Here is a 25,000-nt window from a genome sequence, read left to right on the forward strand (position 1 = left end):
TACCTTTTTTTCTTATGTATGTTTTCGTTTTTTTTTTTTTTTTTTATTTTGTTTTGATATTACTGATAGATTTTCTTTTTTTTTCTGTCTTGTGTCTGGAGGAAGGCAAGGTTGGATACAGAAGAAGCTTTTAGTTGTATCTTTAATCTTTCTCTTGTGTCTGTCTCGTTGCATTATTATTATTTATTGATCTATTTTTATTGTTTGAAATTACTCATACCTTTTTTTTTCTCTTGCTTTTTGTTGTTTTATTTCCTTTAGTTAAGTTTTTTTTTTGTCTTATTTAAAGCACATGTGTCTTCTCTTTCTTGTTTTCGTTGTTGTGGTTCTTTGTTTTGTATTTTTGTCATTGTTTCAAATTTCTGGTATCTTTTTTCTCTCTTGTGTTCGTTTTTGTCATTTTTTTTTAATTATTGGTACCTTTTGTTTTTCTGTTGTGTTTTGTTGTTGTCATGTAGTTTTGTTTAGTTTATCGGCATTGTTGTGTGAAATTATTGTTATTTTCTCCTTTTCGTTTTTTTTGCATTTCGTTTTATTTTTTGTCATTGTTGTTTAAAATTACTGGTATTTTTTGTCATTTCCCTCGTACACCTCTCTATCTACCTGTCTATTTTACCTGTGTGTTTACCTGTGTGTTTACCTGTGTGTTTATCTGCCTACTTTTAATTAACTCCTTATCTTATCTTGTTTTTTTTGTCATTGTTTCAAATCACTGGTACATTTACTCCTCTCTTGTTTTCGTGGTGTCATTTCATTTTGTTTAGTTAATGTCATTGCTTTGTGGCTGACCTAACGTAATTGTCACTGAAATTATGAAAACTCTCCAAAAACTCTTATTTTTCCTCTAGCAATGTTCAATACACTCGCCTTTCCTTTTTGTTTAGTGTTGTTTTGTATCGTCTGCTTAATTGAACTAACCTAATTGTCGCAAAAATTATGGAAACTCTTTAAAAAATTCTAACTTTTCTCTTACAATATTTCTTTCACTTCTAGCAATATTCAGTACACTCGTCTTCCAGTTTTGTTTAGTATTTCTTGTTTTGCATCGTCTACTTGACTAACCTGTCCTAAATGTCTCTAAAATCATGGAAACTCTTTAAAAAAAACTAACCTTTCTCTTACAAGGGTTCTTTCACTCGTCTTTCTTGCTTATAATCACATGAATTAAAACAGGACACGTGGAAATAGAAAGACATGAAGGAATGGAAGAAAGAAAGAGGAATAAGAGGAAAGGAAGAAGAATAAGTTTAAAAGAGGAGGATAAAAGGAAGGAGAGAAAAAAATGAGTAGTAAAGGAGGAAGAGGAATGGAAATGAAAAATAAAGGAAGGTAAAAATATACTTTCTAATAGCCATCATTATAAACTTGTTCACAGAGAGAGAGAGAGAGAGAGAGAGAGAGAGAGAGAGAGAGAGAGAGAGAGAGAGAGAGAGAGAGAGAGAGAGAATGGAAAAGAGTATCTGTGCATTCATATTCTCTTTGTAAATTCTGTTTCAGATAAAAGAGAGAAAAAAATGAAATGCGAAAGTAAGAGAGAGAAAGAGGAGGAGGAGGAGGAGGAGGAGGAGGAGGAGAGGAGGAGGAGGAGGAGGAGGAGGAGGAGGAATAGAAAAATCATCGCCTTCTGAACTCCTCTTATCCCACTTCCTCCTCCTCCTCCTCCTCTTCTTCCTCCTCTTCCTCCTCCTTCTCCTCTTGCTGCTGCTGTTGACTTCTTCCAAAATCACAAAAAAAAGGAAAAGAAAAATGGAAAGGAAAAATGAAATCAAGGCATAGATGAAAACAGCTTTTAAATTTTTCCTTACTTTTCTTTTTTTTTCTCTCTTTAATGCAGAGAGGCGAGTGTTTGAAGGCATTATTATTATCTTGAAGAGAGAGAGAGAGAGAGAGAGAGAGGAGAAAAAGCGTGTTGCAGGAGATAGAATACATTAGTAGGTGTTGTTTGTGTTGAAGGCTTTTGCAATACACATTTTTGGTGGGAAGTGGTGTTGTGTTGCGAATTCTCTTTGTGTGTGTGTGTGTGTGTGTGTGTGTGTGTGTGTGTGTGTGTGTGTGTGTGTGTGTGTGTGTTACTTTTGTTATTTGAGTGTTGTTTGTGTTGTTTTCGTGTTGTTTTTAAGTTGTTTTGGTGTTGCTTGGGTGTTGTTTGTCTTGTTTTCTGTTATTTTGATGTTATTTTGTTATTTGTCTTGTTTTTGTGTTGTTTTTTCCTTTTGTGTTGTTTGGGTGTTTAATTCTCGTTTTTTGTGTTGTTTGTCTTATTTTTGTATTCTTTGGGTGTTGTTTGTGTTGTTTTGTGTTGTTTAGGTGTTTGTCTTGTTTCCTGTTGTTTGTGTTTTCTTTGTCTTGTTTTTGTGTTGTTTTCCTTTTTTTGTTTTTGTTTGGTGTTATTTTTATATTGTTTTGTGTTACTGTTTGTCTTGTGTAGTTTATGTTCATTACAACACCTAAGGCAACACAAACACCACATATCAACACCTTTGAAAACACCACTTACTTAATCGTCACCTCAGTAAACAACACTAATTAACTCTCAACCTTTCATCCAACACCAAACAAAAGAGTAAACACGTATGTACCAGATTTCCCTCGTACATTTCTCTATCTACCTGTCTAATTTACCTGTGTGTTTACTTTATCTATTTTACCTGCCTACATTACCTATCTGTTTACCTGTCTGTTTATCTGTCTACCTGTTGTGGGCCAAGGCACTTTCTTTTTACAATTATCTAATCTCCGCTTACCTAATGCATGTCTCCCCTCTGCACTCTCTCCCCTTTTTCACACCCCATCTGTGTTTCCACTCGTATGCTTTTCCTCTTGCTATGTTCCTGTCACCTTTGCTTTGTATCTTAACCTAGCGTAAATTAACCTCTTCAGTGCCATGACGCATTTCTATATTCATTCTGCTTATTGATTTTATACAGCTTCAGAAACATATGTGGGGTTTAAGATAGTGAAGACTCTGCCTATTAATCTTGTGACCTCCATAGACCCTTGTTCATGTCATTAAAATCGTCTATTCGTACACAAATCTCAAGGTAGAAAGGGTTAATTAAAACTTTCTATATTTTCACGTCTAGAAATGTATAAGCAATAGTAAACTTTTAAATCATTTTTGCTATACCTTTCCTCTTTTTTTTTCCTTACTCCTTCTTCCCTTACTAGTTACTGTCCTCCTAGTTTTCCTTCCTACCTGTCCTCCACTTTTTCTGTTATTTTTGTCATCACTTCATATTAACCCCCCACTACCATGATGTGTTTCCATATTCATTCTGCTTATTATTTGGTGATTTTATAAAGCTTCAGAAACTCATGTGGGGGGATTAAAATAGTGAAAAATGTGGCCATTAAACTTCTGACCTACATACACCCTTTCTAATGTCAATAAAATGGTCAAATCGTAAACAAATTTCAAGGTAAAAATATATTAACTTTACACGAATTTACTTTTTTTTTTAATACGAGTAACATATTAACCTCTTCACACATTCAATAAAGGGCTCAACCACATACCTTCTCTCAGGAAAGGTGCAAACACAACACGTCCATCTTCCCTTATAGTAACATTGCTGAGAGAATCTGGAGAATCAGAGGCAAGGAAAGGGGTCTCAGTGAAGCCAGGGACGACCGGAGTGCCTGGCCTCGCTTCCCTTAGTGGCAATCCTGTTCCTTCAAATATCACGGGAATGTGTCCAGCGTGCCCCGTGGAGATGAGGATTAGGGCCGTCACGGTGGTTAGCAGTCGTTCGTGTGGTTTCTTCATCTTCCTGGTCTCTAATTGGGTTGTTTGGTATCTGTAGGTTTGGTTGAGTTAGGTTAGGTTAGGTTAGGTCTGGTTTGGTTTGGTTTGGTGTGTGTGTTTTAGTTCGTGATGAAGCAAGAATGTGTGTGTGTGTGTGTGTGTGTGTGTGTGTGTAGTAATCGTTCAGTAATCAACGTGGGAGTGTGGTGGAGGGATATTACACACACGCACACACACACACACACACACACACAGTCACGGAAATAATGACGCTAATACTGAAATATTGGAAATGATTAAGCTTTTTCACAAACTCTCACACTTTTTGTTCATTTACTTTATCCTTTTTTTCCTTCTTTCCTTCTTGTCCTTCTCCATGCACATTCACTTTTCTTTTTTTCTTATTTCCTCCTTTATTTGTTTACTTTATCTTCCTTCTTATCCCTCTCCATGCAATTTCAGCTTTCTTTTTCATCTTTTCCTCCTTTACTTGCTTGCTTTCTTCCTATTCCTCTTTCCTTCTTCCTTTTTTCCATTTTTTCTTTCTTTTCTTATCTTATTTTTATCCTAATTTGCTTGTTCTTTTGTTACTTGTATTGTTTCCTTCTTAATTCCTTCGTTCCCTTCTTTTTTCATTCGTTGTTCGATATTCCTAGAGAGAGAGAGAGAGAGAGAGAGAGAGAGAGAGAGAGAGAGAGAGAGAGAGAGAGAGAGAGAGAGCGATTATGGGGACAGGAAAACATAGGAATTGAAGGAAAAGTGTGTGTGTGTGGGTTGGTGGGTTGTGAAGCAGGTCAGTGTGCATGCTGTGTGTGTGACGTGACGCTCTTTCCAGCCTGTGGCCAATGACAGGCCAAGGCAGCAGCACGTGACCTGTGGAAAGGCGGGAACCGTCTTGAGGGAGGAGGTGAGGAGCTCAGTTTGAGAGTGGCTTTCACAGTGAGCGTTTGTTGTAAGTGTTAATACTGTTACTGTGATTATTGTACTGCGAATATGCGGAAAGGTTGGCTTGTATCGGCTACCGTTGTCTCCGTAGTGGTTGTGGCGCGCAGTCACATAAACACACACACTCTGTCTGGCTCTAGTGTCTTCCAGTCGTCGATTTAAGCTTTATTATTCGTTATTTGGATTATTGGCCAAGTATTGATACGTGAAGGGTCGTGTACTGTGTCAACAGAGCGGTGGTGGGCTGAGGTGCCAGCAGGTCGCCCATATTTGTCATTATCTCCTTAATTTGTCAGTCATTGCAAGCCAGACATGCCACAATATGGAGCTGCAAGTGTAGCCTTTCATATTTGCCAGTGAGATATACCAGACATTGCATGGTTTTGTTGTGGTAAAGTTTTAAAAAGGTGAAATGGCTGCCGCCTCTTCGGGTCCTCGTCCCTGCCGCCGCCGCCGCCGCTAAGCCCCGCCCCCCGCCAAGATGGCCGCCGCCTCCAGGTTCCAGTACTATTTCTATTATTGTTTCTTTGCCTTATTTCGCTCTACAAGTGAATTGTGATGGTTTGTAAGGATATTTAGTTACTTGTGAAGTGTTTGTGTTGCTTCTGTCAAGTGAGACAAGTTGAATTAGCTGTTGTTTTGTACTTAGATAACGGTCGATTTTTCTTGATTTTTCATCTTCGGTCAGAACTTTTTTTTATTTCAGCCTCTGGTTAAGATATTGTTGCCTTAAGAAATAGTTGGTGTTGTTTAAAGTGTGTTTTGCTCGTGTTCAGCTAGATATGTGGACTTTACAGTTTTGTGTGGGCATGTTAAGTGACGAATTGTGACTTTTTAAAGTACTTACTTTTTTTCTATTTCCGGATGTTACTGAGTTTTGAATGCTTGTAAAGGCAGTTTGTATTTTTTAAAGTGTTCTCCGTTCCTGATGAATGAGATTTGTGGACTTTAGAATGTTTTTTCAATCGGGTTTATGTTTTAACACATTTTAATTAATCATTTTGAAATATCTTTAGCATTAATCACTCGGGTGATGGTTTGATGTGGCCAGTATTAGTTAAAGTGAATGCCCTTTCAGAATTAATTAGGTATTTCAGCTTAGCTTCAGTTTTTCTAGGGGTCAATTTTGAAATGGAAACGATTACGTAAATATGGCGGCCTCGGCCAAGCTTGAACTGGGCCGAGAAGACCCGAGGGGAGCCGAGGCGAGCCGAGGGGGACCGAGGCGGGGTGGGTTGGCGGGAGGGTTGCCAGGGGAAACCGAGGCGAGCCGAGGCTGGGTGGGTTGGCGGGAGGGTTGCCAGGGGAAGCCGAGGCGAGCCGAGGCGGGGTGGGTTGGGGGGGAGGATGGCCGAGTCTCGCCGAACACAAGTAACCTGCTTCCTGCTGCATACACAGTGGTCCAGCAGTGTGTTGTGTTGAAGCAGTTCCTGGCTGTGTTGCCTAACATCCACTTGTTTGGTAGTGTGTGTGTATTGTATTCGTATTCACGGTCGCCTGCCATTACCCATTACAGAGCTTAAGACATATCTTAGGGTAGGACTAAGACCACTCCACACTCCGCAAACCGTTCCAGCGAGGTTACAACTTCTCGAATTACATCCCGTACATACTTGCTGCTTGGTGAACAGAGGCTACACATTAAGAGGCTCGCCCATTTGCCTCGCCGCGCCTAGGCACTCTTGGTTGTGAGCCGAGTGTGCTAACCGCTACGTTACGCGGTGTGTGTGTGTGTGTGTGTGCTTGTTTGTTTGCTTCTTTCTTTCTGTGTGTGTGTGTGTGTGTGTGTGTGTGTGTGTGTGCTTGTTTGTTTGCTTCTTTCTTTTGTGTGTGTGTGTGTGTGCGTGCGTGTGTGTGTGTGTGTGTGCGTGCGTGCGTGTGTATGTGTGTGTGTGTGTGTTTGTGTGTGTGTGTGTGTGTGTGTGTGTGTGTGTGTGTCACTTGTGCGCGCCCGTGTGTGTGCGTGTGCATGTGTATGTGCATGCGTGCGTGCGTGTGTGTTTTTCACCTGTATTAATCAAGACCGTGTATACAGGAATTATAGTTAGCTCCGATCTTGGTCTAAGGAAACAATGCATAGAGACTGCAGATAAGGCAAATAGGGTAACAAGATTAATATTTAGGAGTATTAAAAGTAGAATTCCCTAATTAATATTAAAACTATATTTGGTGCAGGTCAGACCACATCTAGATTATGCTGTACAGTTCTGGTCCCACACTACAGGAGGATATTGGTCTGTTAAAAGCAGTGCAAAGGTGAATGTCTAATAAGATAAAGGAAGAAATTTATTCCCTACGAAGCGAGATTGAAGATATTAAAAAGGCATTTCTTATAGAGACGTAGGTTAAAAGGGCCATGATAGAAGTATTTAAGTGGTATAGGGGTTACAACAAAGGGATGTCTTCATTCAGAGAGTGCCACGTGTAGGTGTGATGTTCTGCCGTTTCTTAATATTCTTATGTTCTTTCTTTTCTCCTTTATTCCATCATCCTTCCCTCTTTTCCATCTATTTGTCCTATTTTTTTCTCATTGCCTTCATTTATTTATTGTTTGTTTTTCCTTTATTTATTTGTTCACTCCTTTCTCCATTGTTTTCTCTCTATCTTCAAACCATCATTTGTTTCTCACTTTGTTCTTTCCTTCACTTATTCTGCCATTCACTTCTCTTAATCAGCCGCTATTCCATCCCCCCCTCCCTCCCTCCCATCCTCACTCACTCACTCACTCACTCACTTACTTATTACTGTTCCTAATTACATAACTTGATCATCATTACAGAAGAGAAGAAACATAGAAGGAAAATAAGAAGAGGCAAAGAAGTAAACAAGGAATGAAGGAACGGGGGGAAAAGAGAGAAAGAAGAGGAGAGAGTGAAGCTGTACACGAACCTCCAAGCAGGGATTCGAAACAGTGATATGAAGCAATGTGACTTCTGTACCTACTACTACCAACCCTCTGCCACTCAACCTCCGTGCGTGTTTCGAGAGGTACGTGTATATGACCGTGTGTCCGTGTTTGTCCGTGTGTTCGTGTTTGTCCGTGTGTCCGTGTGTGTGATTCCTGGTCTATTGCTATTGAAAAGGGCAAAACTATCTATCTATTAGTGTACTATTGTTAAGTGTGGGAGTTTTACCTGAGGCTCACTTTAAATCACTGAACAGGTGAGGTGAGTACATAAGTGTGTGTGAGTGAGTGTAGAAATGTTATCTGAGTGCGGGATTTGTGTGTGCTATTATTTGTGAGGTAAGGATGAGTTAGTAATGAGTGTATGGATGAGTAAAGACTAGAAATGAGTAAAGATGAATAAGAATGAGGAAGTGAGGATGCTTGTACGAGTGAGTAAAGATTGAAGTAAGAATGATTAGGGTGTTTGTACCAGTGAGTCAAGGTGAGTGGTGAATGAGTAAAAATGACTAAAAACGAGCTGTCAAGTATACCATAAACAAACCTTAAAAAAAAAAAAAAAACACTGCTACAAATATCAACAAAATCTTAACCAAACCTTAACACTGACCCAAACTTAACCTAACCTAACGGCACTCAAATATCACTAAGACACTTAAGACTCACCTGAGAGACGCACCTTCCCAGCACACCTGTCGTGGAAGTATGAGAAGTTAGTAGAGGATGCTAGCAGTGTATCTCCTCCCTTTTAAATAGACTAGCTGTTAAAGATGTCACTGTGGGGTGGGCGGAGTAGTGTTTTGAATAGGAATGGGAGGCAGGAGGCAAGTAAAAAATGGGGGAGGGTGACATTTGAGCGATGGGGAACGAAAGTGTGTAGAGGTTTAAGTGAACTGAAAGGCAATATTGCTCGTCTAAAGAGAGACAGAATTAATTAGTCAAATGAAAAGTGTATGAAAGAAATGAAAAGGGAAGGAGAAAGAAAAAAATAGAATAGCGAAAATAGAAAAAAGAATTATTTCATGAGAGAGAGAGAGAGAGAGAGAGAGAGAGAGAGAGAGAGAGAGAGAGAGAGATTAGTTAGAATAATCAATGAAAAGGACTATGAAAAAAAGGAAAGGAAAGGAAAAAAATAATGAAAGAAAAATAAAAAGTTAAATTAGTCAATGAAAAAAATATAAAAAAGAAAAAGGAAGGAAAAAAAGGAAAAAAACGGATAACGAAAATCAAAAAGAAAAGTATGACATCTTACTCTAGATTTTAGGTTCAATTATTTTTCATGAGAGATTTCGATACTGATATTTCGGCTCATTTTTTTTTTTTTTTTTTTAAGGAATAAGGGAAGCTGTTTTTTTTGTTAAGGAATAAGGGAAGCTGTTTTTTTAAGGAATAGGGGAAGCTGTTTTTTTAAGGAATAGGGGAAGCTGTTTTTTTAAGGAATAGAAAGCTGTTTTTAAGGAATAGGAAGCTGTTTTTTTAAGGAATAGGGGAAGCCGTTTTTTTAAGCAATAGGGGAAGCTGTTTTTTTTAAGGAATAGGGAAAGCTGTTTTTTTTAGGAATAGGGGAAGCTGTTTTATTTTAAGGAATAGGGAAAGCTGTTTTTTTTTTAGGAATAGGGGAAGCTGTTTTTTTTAGGAATAAAGAAAGCCGTTTTTTTTTTAAGGAATAGGGGAAGCTGTTTTTTAAGGAATAGGGGAAGCCGTTTTTTTTAAGGAATAGGGGAAGCTGTTTTTTTTAAGGAAAAGGGAAGCTGTTTTTTTTAAGGAATAGGGAAAGCCTTTTTTTTTAAAGAATAGGGGAAGCTGTTTTTTTAAGGAATAGGGAAAGCTGGTTTTTTTAAGGAATAGGGGAAGCTGTTTTATTTTAAGGAATAGGGGAAGCCGTTTTTTAAAGAATAGGGGAAGCTGTTTTTAAGGAATAGGGGAAGCTGTTTTGTTAAGGAATAGGGGAAGCTGTTTTTTTAAGGAATAGGGGAAGCTGTTTTTTTAAGGAATAGGGGAAGCTGTTTTTTTAAGGAATAGGGGAAGCTGTTTTGTTAAGGAATAGGGGAAGCTGTTTTGTTAATAGGAAGCTGTTTTTAAGGAATAGGGAAGCTGTTTTTAAGGAATAGGGAAGCTGTTTTTAAGGAATAGGGGAAGCTGTTTTTTAAGGAATAGGGAAGCTGTTTTTTAAGGAATAGGGAAGCTGTTTTTTAGGGAAGCTGTTTGTTAAGGAATAGGAATAGTGGAAGCAGTTTTATTTATTTATATTCTTAAGGAATAGGGGAAGCTAACCAAGGACAACCAAAAAATACAAAAAAACAAAAGAAAAAGGCCCACTTGATTGCCAGTTCCCTAAAATATTAAAATTAAATGACGGAAATATTAAAATAGATAAACACCTCCGCTAAGACAAGAACCAATAAGCACCAGAAACATTACTTACACTCTTTATAAGCATCTACATGAACTAAGAGGAATTAGAAAGTATAGATTTTAGTTTCTACCCAGTTTAACTCTTTGAAGTACCATGACGCATTTTTACCTTTAGTTTTGGCTATAATTAGACGATTTTATTAACATTAGGAAGGGTCAGAAGATTAATGGCAATTTTTAAGCATCTACATGACTGAAGGGGATTAGAAAGAATGGATTTTACAGTTTCTACTCAGTTTAACTCCTTGAAGTACCATGACGCATATTTTTCTTTAGTTTTGGCTGTGATTAGACGATTGACATTAGGGAAGGTCTGAAGATTAATGGCAAGTCTTCACTATTTTTAACCCTCACCTAAGTTTCTGAAGCTGTGTAAAATCACCAAATAGTAACCAGAATGAGTAAGTGAATGTGTCACGGTACTGAAGGGGTTAAGGATAAGAGGTGGCTGTAGAAAAAAGATAACTGACAGATGAGTTATTAACCCCTTCAGTACCATAACGAGTTTTTATATAATTCTGGTAACTATCTGGTGGTTTTATACAGCTTCAGAAATATATTTTGGAATTAAAAACGAGGAGAGTCTTGTCATTAATCTTTTGACCTTTATAGACACTTCCTAATGTTAATAAAATCATCAAATCATTCCCAAAACTCAAGGTAGAAAATTCATCTTGGTACTGGAGAGGTTAAACTGTCAAAAGGGTTCAATTGATAAAGATAAAAGATAGTGATGCGCCTAATGCAGGAAGAAAAAGAGGACATTTAAACTTAACTGGAAAAACGTCTGAATATTGTCCCAGTTCCAAAGTCCTTTTTTTGTATGTAAGCTAATTAACAAAAGTCAATGTACGACTGTTTGAGGCTAAAATAAATAGATAGAAGGGAAAAATAACTGTAGTGTCGTTTGTTGAGAAATTAAGTTAGATAAAAAAAAGATGAATGAAATTGAAACATTGCACTAAGTTTTGCTTAGAAGTAAAATAAATAAAACGAAAGAGAAATAGAGGAAATTGATTATAACTCCAACAAGAATAGAAAACAAAATGATCAGATGACAAAAATAAACGACCTTAAAAATGGAAAATAGGAAAAGACGAAAGGAAAATAGAGAAACAGACGAAGAACGAAAGAAAAATAAAGGAAAAGGGCGAAACGAAAGGAAAACGTGAAAAAAACTAAGGCAAAAATACGAAGAAAATGACACAAAATAAACACACAACACACACACACACACACACACACACACACACACACACACACACACACACACACACACACACACACACACACACACACACACACACACACACACACACACACACAAACAGAGAAAATGAGAGAGAGAGAGAGAGAGAGAGAGAGAGAGAGAGAGAGAGAGAGAGAGAGAGAGAGAGAGAGAGAGAGAGAGAGAGAGAGAGAGAGAGAGAGAGCAAGCAAGCAATAAAAAAGGCACTAACCACATGTTTGTAAGAGATTGATTTGCTTCAGACATCCACTCTTAACATAACCCATTTCTCACTCTGCTCTCTCTCTCTCTCTCTCTCTCTCTCTCTCTCTCTCTCTCTCTCTCTCTCTCTCTCAAAGTAGGTGGGAGGCGCAGGTGTGGTTTCATTACAGATGTTGAATGGCAAGAGGCGCTCTATACCTGTGTGGCCTCAGGTGTGTCTCGCCATTAAGGGTCATCATACAGGTGACAGTGACGGCTTAGCTTATGGTCTTCACTAAGATGAATAAGTGAATGGATGAAATATTACCGTGTCATAATTGCTGTTTGGTTCTTCGTCAATTTCGTTCATTAGTAAAGGGGTGTGTGGGTGGGTGGGTGGGTGGGTGGATGGGTTTGTTTGTTTTGATTTTTTTTTTTGTTTTCAATCATTTTTTACTTTTTGCCACATTATTGATATTATTAGTCATTTTTTTATTCATTATTATTTTATTTTAAACATTGTTGTTATTATTATTATTATTATTTTTATCATTATTATTGTTATTATTATTATTATTATTATTATTATTATTATTATTATTATTGTTATTGTTATTGTTATTATTTTTGTTCTTATTATTATTATTATAATTATTATTATTATTATTACTTATTATTGTAATTATTTTTTATTTCATTATTATTATTGATTATTATTATTATTATAATTATTATTATTATTATTATTATTATTATTATTATTATTATTATTATTATTATTATTATTATTATTATTATTATTATTATTATTATTATTATTTTATTTCATTATTATTTTTATCATTTTCATTATTTATTATTATTATTATTATTATTATTATTATTATTATTATTATTATTATTATTATTATTATTCTAATATCATTATTATTACTTTCATTATTCATTATTATTATTATTGATTTTATTATTTTTATTAATATTTTTATTGCTATTATTATATTAGTAGCTATTATTATCATAGTTATCATTTTTAGCAATATTGACATTATTTATTATTATTATTATTATTATTATTATTATTATTATTATTATTATTATTATTATTATTATTATTATTATTATTATCATTATTATTAAGATTATTATTAATATTATCAGTATTAACATTATTCATAATATTAACGTCAATATTGTCATTATTACCAGTCTGACTGGCTGTCTATTATTCTCTCTCTCTCTCTCTCTCTCTCTCTCTCTCTCTCTCTCTCTCTCTCTCTCTCTCTCTCTCTCTCTCTCTCTCTCTCTCTCTCTCTCTCTCTCTCTCCTCAACACACACACACACACACACACACACACACACACACACACACACACACACACACACACACACACACTTCGGATATGCTAATAACCACCACCACCACCACAACCACACCTGCTTTTGCCTTCCTTTGTGGCTTTACCTTGCCTCGCCTCGTCTCACCTGGGCTCACGTTTGGCTAATTAGCTCACCTGTCGGCGCGGCGCGGGCTCACTCCCTGGAACATCAACACTGGAGCGCTGGAACATCAAACATTCGAACACGTCTCTCTCTCTCTCTCTCTCTCTCTCTCTCTCTCTCTCTCTCTCTTTCTCTTTCTCTTTATCACATTTTTTTTATCGTCTTATTATCATCGTCTCATTATTCACCTCATTATACTGATCTTCGTCGTCTTCTTCATCTTCTTCATCTTCTTCTTCTTCTTCTTCTTCTTCATCTTCTTCATCTTTCTTCTTCTTTTTGTTCTCCTCCTCCTCCTCCTCCTCCTCCTCCTCCTCCTCTTCCTTCCTCCTCCTCCTCCTCCTTTCAACACCCTCGTGACGTCATCAATCCTCCCATGGTTCTCGTTTTCTATGAAGGATGAGTGGCTCGAGAGGGAAACTTGTCTATTTTGTATATTCTTTATTTTTTTTTATTTTGATTAATTATTTTTTTAATTGTTTAGTTTGCTTTTGTTTATTTGTTTAGTTTATTTGTTTGGTTGGCTTTATTTTATTTTATTTTCGTTGTGTTCAATTTTCTTGTTTTCTTATTTTTCGCTTCTATATTTCTCTCTATTTGGTTTTTTGCTTTTTCTTCAATTTACTCCATTTCCTTTTATCTTTTATTTATTACTTTCCTCCTCCCTTCCTTCCTTGCATCCTTCTTTCCTTTCTTTATTTCTTTTTCTCTTCCTTCTCTCCTTCTTTCACTTTTTCTTTCTATATTTTTCCTTTTCTTCATTTTTTTCCTTTCTTTATTTCTTTCTTAATTTCTTTCCCTCTCCTTTCTTTCCTTTTTCCTTCTTTCCTTTCTTTATTTCTTTCCTTTCCTTCATTCATTCTTATTTTCCTTCATTATTTCTTCCTTCTTCCTTCTCTATTTCCTTCTTCATTTCTTTATTTTTTTCCTTCTCTTTCTTCCTTCATTTCTCTCCTTAATTTCTTTCCTTCTTCCTTCCTTCCTTCCTTCATTATTTTTCTTTCTTTTCTTTCTTCTATTACGATAATTACTCTAATTTCAATTTATTTTCCTCCTCCGTCACCGTTTTCTTCTTCATTTTCTCTTCCTCTTTCTTTCATTCTTTCTTTCTTTCCTTCTCCTCAAATGTGGCAATTTTAATCTTTCGTTTCTCCTCAATTTCCTGTTTCCTTTTTCTCTTCCTTCTTCCTCCTTTTTCTTCGTCTCCTCTTTTTCTTCCTCCTCCTCTTCCTCTTCCTCTTTCGTTTCCATATTTACTTTGTCCTATTTCAATGTTAAGATTTTTTTCATTTTGACTTTCTTCTTCCTCTTTTTCCTTCCTTCCTTTCTTCTTTTTCCTTTCTTCTTCTTCCTTCATATTTTCAAGTTCATTCCTTTTCTTTGTCCATAAAACTTAAGTCTCTCTCTCTCTCTCTCTCTCTCTCTCTCTCTCTCTCTCTCTCTCTCTCTCTCTCTCTCTCTCTCTCTCTCTCTCTCTCTCTCTCTCTCTCTCTCTCTCTCTCTCTCTCTCTCTCTCTCTCTCTCTCTTTTCCCTCTATCTCTTTCTCCCTTCCTATCTTTTTTCCCATTTTTCTTTCTCTTTCTCCACCAGTGTCTCTCTCTCTCTCTCTCTCTCTCTCTCTCTCTCTCTTTCTATCTTTATTACAGAATCCTTGCCCTCCTTCCACTCTCCCTCCCTCTCCCTCGTATTATATATATCTCTCCCTCTCCCTTCCTCTCACTTGCATCCTTTGTCTCTCCATGTCCTTCTCTCTCTTCCTTCCTTCCTTCTTTCCTTCCTTCCTTCCTTCCTTTCTTTTTCTCTTTCCTTTCTTCATTATTTTCTTTTCTTTGTGTTGTGTCAAAGATTGGGTGACATTTTCTCTCTCTCTCTCTCTCTCTCTCTCTCTCTCTCTCTCTCTCTCTCTCTCTCTCTCTCTCTCTCTCTCTCTCTCTCTCTCTCTCTCTCTCTCTCTCACCCCCATGGGACTTGAGATAATAAGCATCGCATTTCCAATTAAGTGAACAACCTGCACGTATTCTCTCTCTCTCTCTCTCTCTCTCTCTCTCTCTCTCTCTCTCTCTCTCTCTCTCTCTCTCTCTGGTATTGTTCCTCTTCGTTTTCTATTTTTTTCATATTTCTATTGTTTGTTCTTTGTTTGCTTGTGTGTGTGTGTGTGTGTGTGTTTCTTTGTCTTCTTTTGTCTATGTATATCTGTTTTCTCTCTCTCTCTCTCTCTCTCTCTCTCTCTCTCTCTCTCTCTCTCTCTCTCTCTCTCTCATCCATCCATATAATCTTTACTTTTTCCTCTCCCTCTCCCCTCTAACCCGTCACCTTACTTCCCCTCTCCCTCTCACTCTCCCTCTCTCCCTCTCTCCCTCTCCACTTTCCTTCTCCCTCTCACGAGATTTAAAAGTCATCTTACTGTACAGAATTAATTTATCTCCCAACAGAGGGCACTAGTATAACATTCTCTCTCTCTCCTCTCCCTCTCTCGTCGCCATGGCAACCGCGACGCCGCTTAAAAATGTAAACAAAGTGACGCCATGTTGTATTTTTTCGTTTTTTTTGTTTTCCTTTTTTTTTTTGGTTTTGATTTTGTGGTTTATTTTGGTTTGTTTGTTTGATTTATTTGTTTTGGGTTGTGTTGTTGTTTTTCATTTCTTCGTTTTTTTTCTTTGTTTATTCCTTTCTTCTTTCTTCTTTTTGTCATTACTTTCGTTATTTTAAGACGTTCGTTATAGAAATGTTTTGCTTTCTGTCATCATTTTGTATGAAAGTATTGTAGTAGTAGTAGTAGTAGTAGTAGTAGTAGCAGTAGCAGTAGTAGTAGTCGTAGTGGTAGTGATGGTAGAAACATTAACAGTAATAATAGTAGCAGTAGTTGTAGTAGTAGTAATAGTAGTAGTAATAGTAGTAGTAGTAGTAGTAATAGTAGTAGTAGTAGTAGTAGTAGTAGTAGTAGTAGTTTTAAGTGAGCTGTATTCATTTTTCTTTATTACATTTACAAAGCCACATTTCATTGTTCGTGTTATTTATTTTTTCCTCATAATTTCAACGTTACAATAAGAGAAGAAGAAGAAAAAAAAAGAGACAAATAAGTACGTTAAATAGAAATCGTTATTTATTTATTTATTTATTTATTTATTCAATTACAGAGAAAAACAATACTAGGAATGGTAAAGATTAAGAGTGTGTGTGTGTGTGTGTGTGTGTGTGTGTGTGTGTGTGTACGAGTCTTGCTCTGGGACTGAGAAAAGAAGGAGGAGGAGGAGGTGGAGGAGGAGGAGGAGGAGGAGGAGGAAGCATAGCGGGGAAGGATGTAAGGATAATGAAAAATATTGGAGGAGCGATGCCAGAACAAGGAGGAGGAGGAACAAGGAGGAGGAGGAGGAGGAAGAAGAAGAGGAGGAGGAGGAGGAACAAGGAGAGGAGGAGGAAGAGAATAAAGTGCTGAGAGAAGAGGTGGGCAGATATGTGAGAGAGAGAGAGAGAGAGAGAGAGAGAGAGAGAGAGAGAGAGAGAGAGAGAGAGAAGGATGGAAGGATGCGCTGTGTCGTGGCTTCCGTCTCGATATTTACTCCCTCTCTCCCCTCCCCTCCTTTTCCCTCTTCCCCTCTTTACCATTCCCCCTTCCCTTCCCTTCCCTTCCTTTCTCCCCTCCTTTCTTCTTCTTCTGTGTTCTATTGTCAGCACTGTTTCCTCCTCCTCCTCCTCCTCCTCCTCCTCCTCCTCCTCCTCCTTCAGTCTTCATTGTTTTTCCATTCGTCTTCTTCATCATTATTTCTTTCTCTTTCCTTCTTTTCTTTTTGTTTTCTTTCTTTTTTCTTTGTTTTCATCAGAAATACGTTTTTTTGATACGTTTTTTTTTTTGTTGGCGAAGAGGAAGAGGAAGAGGAAGAGTGGGAGGTAAGAATAAAGAGGAGGAGGAAGAGGAGGAAGAGGTAAAGAAGAATAACAGGAGGAGGAGGAGAAGGAGGAGGAATAAGAAGAGAAAGAGGAGGAAGAGGAGAAAGAAGACGAAAACATTTAATCTGTAAACGAACAAACACACACACACACACACACACACACACACACACACACACACACACACACACACACACACACACACAGGTAAAAAGGGCAGTTTCAACAAGGCGTCTAGTGTTGAGTGTCACGGGGGAATGGTCACCTGTCGCCTGTTTAATTAATCTTGTCACGATGGCCAGGTGTGATTGGAAAGGATGCAAATATTCACCTTTATCTTTTCACTTATTTTGTATTTTTTAAAGTTTTTGTTTATCTTTTTATTAGTATTTTTTCTTTTGCCTTTTTTTTATTCGTTTCTTTTACTTTTTACTTTTTTTTCTTTTCTTTCGCTTACTTTTTTTTTCTTTTTTATTCAATCTGTTTCTTTTACTCTTTTCTCTTTTTCTCTCGCTTACTTTTCTTCTTCGTTATTTTTATTACGTTCTGTTCTTATTTCCCATTTTCTTTATGCTTTTTCTCCACTTTCTCTTTTGTCTAGCTTTTCCTTGTCACATTGCTTTATTTCTTGCATTTTTTGTCATTTTTCTAATAATTTTCTTTATACTTCAAACTTTTTTTTTTTACTCGTTTTGAAATGCATATATATTTTTTCTACTTTACTTTCAAATTTTACTCTTTTTCAATTTGTATGAGCTATCTCTGTCTGTATGTCTGTCTGTCCAACGAAAGAGGTCATAAACATTGTAACCTAAGAAAGCTATTTTGGTCATCCCTTACTCCTCGTCCCTTCCATCCTCTCTCCCAGCCTCTCCTAATGCCTCCTATCCTCTCCCAGCGTTTCCCAGTCCCTCCCAACCTCTCCCAGTGCATTTCAGTCCATCCCAGGCTCTTCCACTCTATCCCAGACTCTCTTAAATTCATACTATCCTCTCTAGCCTCTCCCTACCTCTCTTAAGTCTATCCCAGTTCCTCTCTTCCTCTCCCAGTCTATCCCAGTCCCTCCCAAACTCATTCCAGCCTCTTCCACCTCATTCCAGTCTCTCCTTTTTTCTTCCTTCCCTTCCATCCCTCTCCCAGCCTCTCCCAGCCCCTCCCAGCCTCTCCCAGCCTCTCCCAACCCCTCCCAGCCTCTCCCAGCCCCTCACAGTGTCTACTTTCTTCTCTCCTCCCCTCCCAGCCTCTCCCAGCCTCTCCTTTCCATACACAGACAAGCTTACTTACTCATTTGCATAAGAGAGAATGTCAATCAGGGTGGGGAGGGATCAGGGGTCAGAAGGGGGGTAGGGGGAGGGTAAGGGGAGAAGGGTTAGGCGGTGGGAAGGTTGATAAGGTCCAGACAAGGGTAAAGTTACAGTGACTAAACCCTGATAGCTTTAGGGTGTGTGTGTGTGTGTGTGTGTGTGTGTGTGTGTGTGTGTGTGTGTGTAAAGTTTGTTGTTTGATTTTGTTTTCGTTTTGGGTGGTGGTGGTGGTGGTGGTGGTGGTGGTACTATTGTTTTGTCTGAGTGTTTGTGTCTGTATGTAAATCTGGTGTTTTGTTTATTCTTTCTACTACTACTACTACTACTACTACTACTACTACTACTACTACTACTACTACTACTACTACTACTACGTTCTAGTTACTACTGAACTGATAAAAAAGTGGAAATTGATGTACTTTGTGACTTGAATTGAGAGAGAGAGAGAGAGAGAGAGAGAGAGAGAGAGAGAGAGAGAGAGAGAGAGAGAGAGAGAGAGAGAGAGAGAGAGAGAGAGGTCATTGCATTTCTTTATTTTAGTATTATAGACCAATATATCTGTTCGGGTGACCATTCCTCCTCCTCCTCCTCCTCCTCCTCCTTTCCTCTTCCTCTTCCTCCTTCTTCGTTTGCCTCTCTTCCTTATCTTCCTCCCGTCTCCCTTTTCTCCCTCCATTCCCTTACTCAAACCTTCCTTCTTTCCATCCATCCCTTCCTTCCTCCAGTTTTCCTTCCTTCCTCCTTTTTTCCCTCCTTTTTCTCTCCCTTTCCCTCCATTACAGTTTCTCTTCCCTCTTCTTTCCCATTTTTCCTTTTCTCTCTTTCTGTGTTCTTTCCTTTAAATTTTTCCTTCCTATCGTCTCCTTCCCTCCTTTCTTACTTTTTCTCCCTTATTCTCATTTCGTTCCCTTATTCTCCCTTTCTCACTCCATTTTCTCTCTCCTCATTTTCTTTCTTCCTCTCTCTCTGTTCCTCTCATTCCATTTTTCCCTCTATCTTTTCTCCCTTCTCTCCTTCTCTCCCATCTTTCCTTCCTTATTCCTTTTGTTTCCTCTTATTCTCTCTCTCTCTCTCTCTCTCTCTCTCTCTCTCTCTCTCTCTCTCTCTTCATATAATCAGGAGTTTTATGGTCTAAGTTAGAGATTATGAGCCTTTTTGGTTTTCAGCTTCAGTGACGTCATAATCCAGTGTATTCCCTTCTTCTTCTTCTTCTTCTTCTTCTTCTTCTTCTTCTTCTTCTTCTTCTTCTTCTTCTTCTATTTTATTTTTCATTTACTTTTTTATCTTCATTTTTCTTTTCATTCTCATTTTCTTTCTTCTTTTTCTGCTTCTGCTGCTTTTTTTTCTTCTGATTGTTTTTTTGTTATGTTAAATTTGAATTGGTGTTTAGGGTCATTTGTAGTAGTAGTAGTAGTAGTAGTAGTAGTGGTGGTAGTTTCTTTTTCCTTTCTATCTTTGTTTCCTCCATCTCCATCTTTTTTTTTCTCTCACCTTTTTGTTTCCTAATTCTTCTCCGTTTCTCCATTCCTCCTTCTCTCCTAATCTTTCATTTTTTCCTTCCTTCAATCATTCTCTCTCTCTCTCTCTCTCTCTCTCTCTCTCTCTCTCTCTCTCTCTCTCTCTCTCTCTCTCTCTCTCACCTTAATTGTATGGCAATATTCTGGCTGGCTTTATAAAGATACTCAGTTAACCCAAGCCAGCTGCCACTCACCTGTCCGTCTCATCCTTACCTGTGCAGTGTTACCTTAATTAGCTCACCTGGAGGGAAGATTTGTCCTTATTGCACCTGTTTGTTGAGCTTGTCTGTTTTTTTTAATTGTTTTTCATATTTTTTCTATTTGTAGAAAAACTCTGGTCAATGAAAATCTAATCTGTGTGTGTGTGTGTGTGTGTGTGTGTGTGTGTGTGTGTGTGTGTGTGTGTGTGTGTGTGTGTGTGTGTGTGTGTGTGTGTGTGTGTGTGTGTGTGTGTGTGTTTGAAATTTGTCTGTTTGCACCTGTATGTTTTGTTTTTTTGGGTTTGTTTTGTTTATTTACTGTTTTTTTTTGCATATGTGTTTTTGAAAATTGTTTGTTTACACACCTGTAGGCAAGAGTTGTCCTTGTTTTACCTGTTTGTTTAGTTTGTTTTTGTTTGTTTTTGTATTTCTGGTGTTTTGTTCATACTTTTATTTTATTTTTTTTTTTGCTGCTTGTTTGTTTGAAAATGGCTTGTTTGCACACCTGTAGGCAAGAATTTCCGTTGTTGCACCTGTTTGATATGTTTTCTGTTTGTTTTTTTGTATTTTGTGTTTTTTCAGTTTTGTATATTTTTTTCTTCAATTTCTTGTGTTTGTTTGAAAATTGCTTGTTTGCACACCTGTAAACAACATTTATCCATATTTCATGTTTGTTTACTTTTTTTTTTATTCTTTGTGTTTGCTGTCTTGTTCACTATATTCTACTTTTTGTTGTATCTGTTTGAAAAGTGTTTGTTTGTGTAGGGAAAAATTAAACCTTTATGTACCTGTTTGTTGAGTTTATTTTTGCTTATTTTGTTTGTTTGGGGTTTTATTCATAGTATTTATTTTTGTTGCGAGTGTGTTTGTTTGAAAATTGTTTGTTTTGTAGGGAAGAGTTATCTTACTACATCTGTTTACTTTTGTTTTTGTTTTTTTTATTCCGGTTTTTTGTTTTGTTTTGTTGCATTGTGTGTGTGTGTGTGTGTGTGTGTGTGTGTGTGTGTGTGTGTGTTTTGAAAATTGTTTGCACACCTGTAAAGTATTTTTTCTTCATGCACCTGTTTACTTTTTAGTTTGTTTTGTGTATTTTAAGTTTTTTTGTGTATTTTTGTTTGCATGTGTTTGCTTGAATTTTTTTTGTTTGCACACATATAAGCAAGAGTTATCCTTATTATACCTGTTGAGTTTGTTTGTTTGTTTGTTTGTTGTTTATTTGGGGTGTTTTGTTCATAGCATTTTTCGTTTTGTTAGATGTGTGTTTGTTTGAAAATTGTCGTTGTTTGCACACCTGTTTATCGTATTCACTCCTGTATATTTTATTTTTTGTCATTTTTTTTTATCGTTAACCCTTTCAGTACTAGGACACATTTATACCTTGAAATTTGAATGCGACGATTTTATTTACATTAGGAAGAGTCTATGGATGTGAGGAGATTAATGGCCAGTCTTCACTATTCTAATCCCCACATAAGTTTCTGAATCTGTATAAAATCACCGCCGTGGTGCAGTGGAACCATGTGTGCTTTGGGGTCCGAGGGGTCTCCAAGCGCACGGGTTCGAATCCTGTCCACGGTCCGAGTGTAGGTTGGGCTTCCTCACTCGGGGCAACGGTTTCCTAGCGGGTGGGCTTTGAGATAGGAGGTACCACAAAAAGTACCCCCTTTAGCTTATAAATTCACGTGAAAAGCCCACATGGTATAAATAATAATAAAAAAAAAAAATAGGAAGCAGAATCGATATGAAAACGTGTCATGTTACTGAAGAAGTTAATTATGTATTGAAATGATGTATATTAACTTTAAAAATAACTCCTATATGTTTGAAATTAACTCATTAACATTTACGCATCTATTTCCATCTTTCTTGTCCTGTTTATCATTGATATGTGTATGTAAAATAAAATCACCTTTATTATCTGTATATACGTTTAGAATTATCCTGAAATTAATTGAAGACCTCTGCATTTTATTTATATTTTTCTTATCGTTTTTTGTCATTGATTTGCGTGTATATTCAAAGTCACGTTTATTAAGTATATATACATTAACCCCTTTAGTACCAGGATGCATTTTCATATTCACACTGGCTACTATTTAGTGATTTTATGCAGCTTCAGAAACTTATGTGGGGATTGAAATAGTGAAGACTCTGCCTATTAATCTTCTGACCTCCATAGACCCTTCCTAATGTCAATAAAATCGTCTAATCATACCCAAAAAATTCATGATAAAAATGCGTCCCAGTATTTATGGAATTACCGATTTAGTAGTGAGACGCGTTTTCATATTCACTAACTATTTGGTGATTTTGTACAACAGCAGAAACTTACGTAGGACTGAAATAGCGAAGACTGTGGCCATTAATTAATCTTCTGACCTCCATAGACCCTTCCTAATGTCAATAAAATAGTCTAATCGTACACAAACTTTAAAGGAAAAAATATATCCTGGTATTGAAGAGGTTAACCCATTTAGAAGCATGACACGTTTTTCATATTCATTCTGCTTATTATTTGGTGATTTTATAAAGCTTCAGAAACTTGTGTGGGGTTAAAATAGTGAAAAGACTGGCCATTAATCTTCTGCCCTCCATAGACCCTCCCTAATGTCAATAAAATACCCAAAAATTCATGATAAAGATGTGTCCCAGTACTGAAGGGGTAAAGATTATCTATATTTGAGCATCTGTATGGGCAAATGAGCTTATATACCCATTTATTACATGGTTTTCCTATTATGATATTAGTTTTTTCTATTTTCCTTTACATATTCAGAATGACCGTTATTACCGCACTACTGAACGAAAACTGCCCATTACTCCTGTACGTACGTTGTGTTTAGTTCATTTTCGTTTGTTTTCCTTTATTTTCGTTAGGAATTGGTAATGATTAAATGCATCTCTAGTTGTATAGAGAAAATAAATAAATAAAGCAAAATATTAGTTTATTTAACATTACGAGATAGAGAGAGAGAGAGAGAGAGAGAGAGAGAGAGAGAGAGAGAGAGAGAGACAAAATACGATGAAAAATTGAAGAAGGGATCGCGAGGGAGAGAGAAAGGGGGACAGGGACAGGGAGAGGGAGAGAGGGAGAGGGGTGATGTGACACGAAAGAGAAATATAAAAAATATGATAAAAATTAAGGAGACGATGGGGGAAGCGAATGGGGGAGACAGCCTCATTACTGATTATAATTAAGGGTGTGTGTGTGTGTGTGTGCGTGTTTTGCTATGACCTGAGGCAACGTTCTCTCTCTCTCTCTCTCTCTCTCTCTCATGCAGTATTCCATAAGCTAATATTTGCATTTTAATTTTACTTCTCTGACTAAAAATTGTGAAAAGATACGTTTAAACATTATAAAATTGCACAAAAGTAAGAGAAAATACAGATAATTTGAAAGACACACACACACACACACACACACACACACACACCATTTATTTATTTCACTGTTCTTGAATTTACTCTGATTTATTCAAGTATTCACATTTTATCCCTTTTCATCTTTTCCTTCTGTTCTGTATACTTATTCTTTGTCTATCTGTCCATCATTCTATTTACTGTCTAATGTATTCATGTATCTATTTGTTGCTCTGTTTATCATGTTTGTCTATTCTTTATCGGTCTGTTTATTACTGTTTATCTTTGTCTGTTTGTCTGTTCAAAATTTTCTGTTTAATCTTGTCAAGTATCTTTATTTGTTTGTATTCTGTATTTCTGTCTATTTGTCTTGTGTGCATTTGTCTATTCAGTTTTCCATTTTATTGTTCTGTTTATATGTCTGTATCTTTCTATCTATCTCTGTTTATTTCTGTCTCTTTCTGTCTATCTTCTCACAATCTATCTGTTTATCCATTTGTCTCTTGTCTGTTAATCTGTCTGTCTGCTTTCAATCTATCTGTCTGTCTTTCTCCTTACAATCTATCTATTCAACCTTTCATTTCTGTCTATTTGTCTGTCTGTCTGTCTGTCTGCCTTTGTCTGTCTCTCTCTCCTTACAATCCACGTATTTAACTTTACTGTCTATCTGTCTATCCGTCTGTCTGTCTGTCTGTTTCTACTTACAAACTTATACGATTCTCATTAAACTCATGAAACTTTGCATGTTGCCTCAGGTTGTGTCTGTGTGTGTGTGGCAGAAACGAGGGATTACCGCCCCCTGCCCCCCTTCCACCCCCTTTACCCCTCTCCACCCCACTCACTCTACCAAGCCCCTTCTAAAACCGACTCTGAACCAACCCCTCTCTACCCTTCCTTTAAAACCTTTTAGACAACCTCTCTGCTAGCCCCCCCTGTCACTTCCACCCCTCCACCTCTTCCATCTCTCCACTACCCCTTCTGTGCCACCTCCTGCCACATCCCCCCCCCGCCTTTGCCACCCCTCTGTCTCCCTGTACCACCCTGTCAATTGTACCTTGCTCCACTCTGCTCGTCTCCTCCTCCACATTCTCCTTCCTCTTCTCTCTTCTCTTCTTCTCTTCTCTCTCCTCTCTTCTCCTCTCTTCATTGTCTTTGTGTATATTTGTTTTTTTATTATTCTATTTGTTGTGTATTTATTTTCTTTCTTATTTGAATTTTTTTGCTTCCTTTCTTTCGTTTTTATTTTTTGTTCGTGTTTTTTTTTTTTTTTTTTTTTTTTTGGGTCAGTATTTTATTTTTTCTATTTTCTTTGTCTTAGTTTCTCTTGTCTTTTCTTTTTTTTTTTCTAAGTTTGGCTCTTTATCGTATTTTTTCAGTATTTTCCTATTCCATTTTTCTTACATTCTATTTCATATTTTCTTTTATTTCCTTATACACATTTCTCTTCCATCTTTTCCTCTCCTCTCTTTTACATTCATTCATCTATTTACCTCTCTCTCTCTCTCTCTCTCTCTCTGCATAATCCTCTTCTTTCCCTTCCTCTCTTACTTTCATTCATCTATTTATCTCTCTCTCTCTCTCTCTCTCTCTCTCTGTCTCTGTCTCTGTCTGTGTCATTGTCACGTGCGATTTGATTTTTTTAATGGCACCCGATTTCATATCTTTTCATAATGACACAATTTTTTTTATATTCGAGTTAATTAGTGATTTGTCAATTATTTGCTACATTTACCTTTCAAAATTATGCAGAAAGTTAGATGGGACATGATATAGCGAGGTGTGTGTGT

At 37.0% G+C, this 25,000-nt stretch overlaps 1 protein-coding gene and 1 long non-coding RNA gene across 3 annotated transcripts in view; one reads left to right on the plus strand and one right to left on the minus strand.

The window, feature by feature from the left end:
- The window catches only part of LOC123508912 (clotting factor G beta subunit-like), a 22,737-nt gene extending 14,388 nt beyond the window's left edge, over nt 1-8,349 (minus strand). Inside the window, exons 1-2 of the mRNA XM_045262938.1 lie at nt 8,262-8,349; nt 3,517-3,797 (exon numbers count right to left, since the gene is read on the minus strand). Coding sequence (XP_045118873.1) covers nt 3,517-3,766 — 250 coding nt within the window. The 5' untranslated portion in view covers nt 3,767-3,797; nt 8,262-8,349. The remainder of the gene's footprint in view (nt 1-3,516; nt 3,798-8,261) is intronic.
- LOC123508921 overlaps nt 7,476-25,000 on the plus strand; it is a 60,433-nt gene continuing 42,908 nt past the window's right edge. For both annotated transcript variants that reach the window (XR_006676037.1, XR_006676035.1), the window contains exon 1: nt 7,476-7,678. This is a non-coding gene — a long non-coding RNA (uncharacterized LOC123508921). The remainder of the gene's footprint in view (nt 7,679-25,000) is intronic.

The sequence above is a fragment of the Portunus trituberculatus genome, chromosome 3 (genome assembly GCF_017591435.1).
Source record: "Portunus trituberculatus isolate SZX2019 chromosome 3, ASM1759143v1, whole genome shotgun sequence".
NCBI classification, from domain to species: domain Eukaryota; kingdom Metazoa; phylum Arthropoda; class Malacostraca; order Decapoda; family Portunidae; genus Portunus; species Portunus trituberculatus.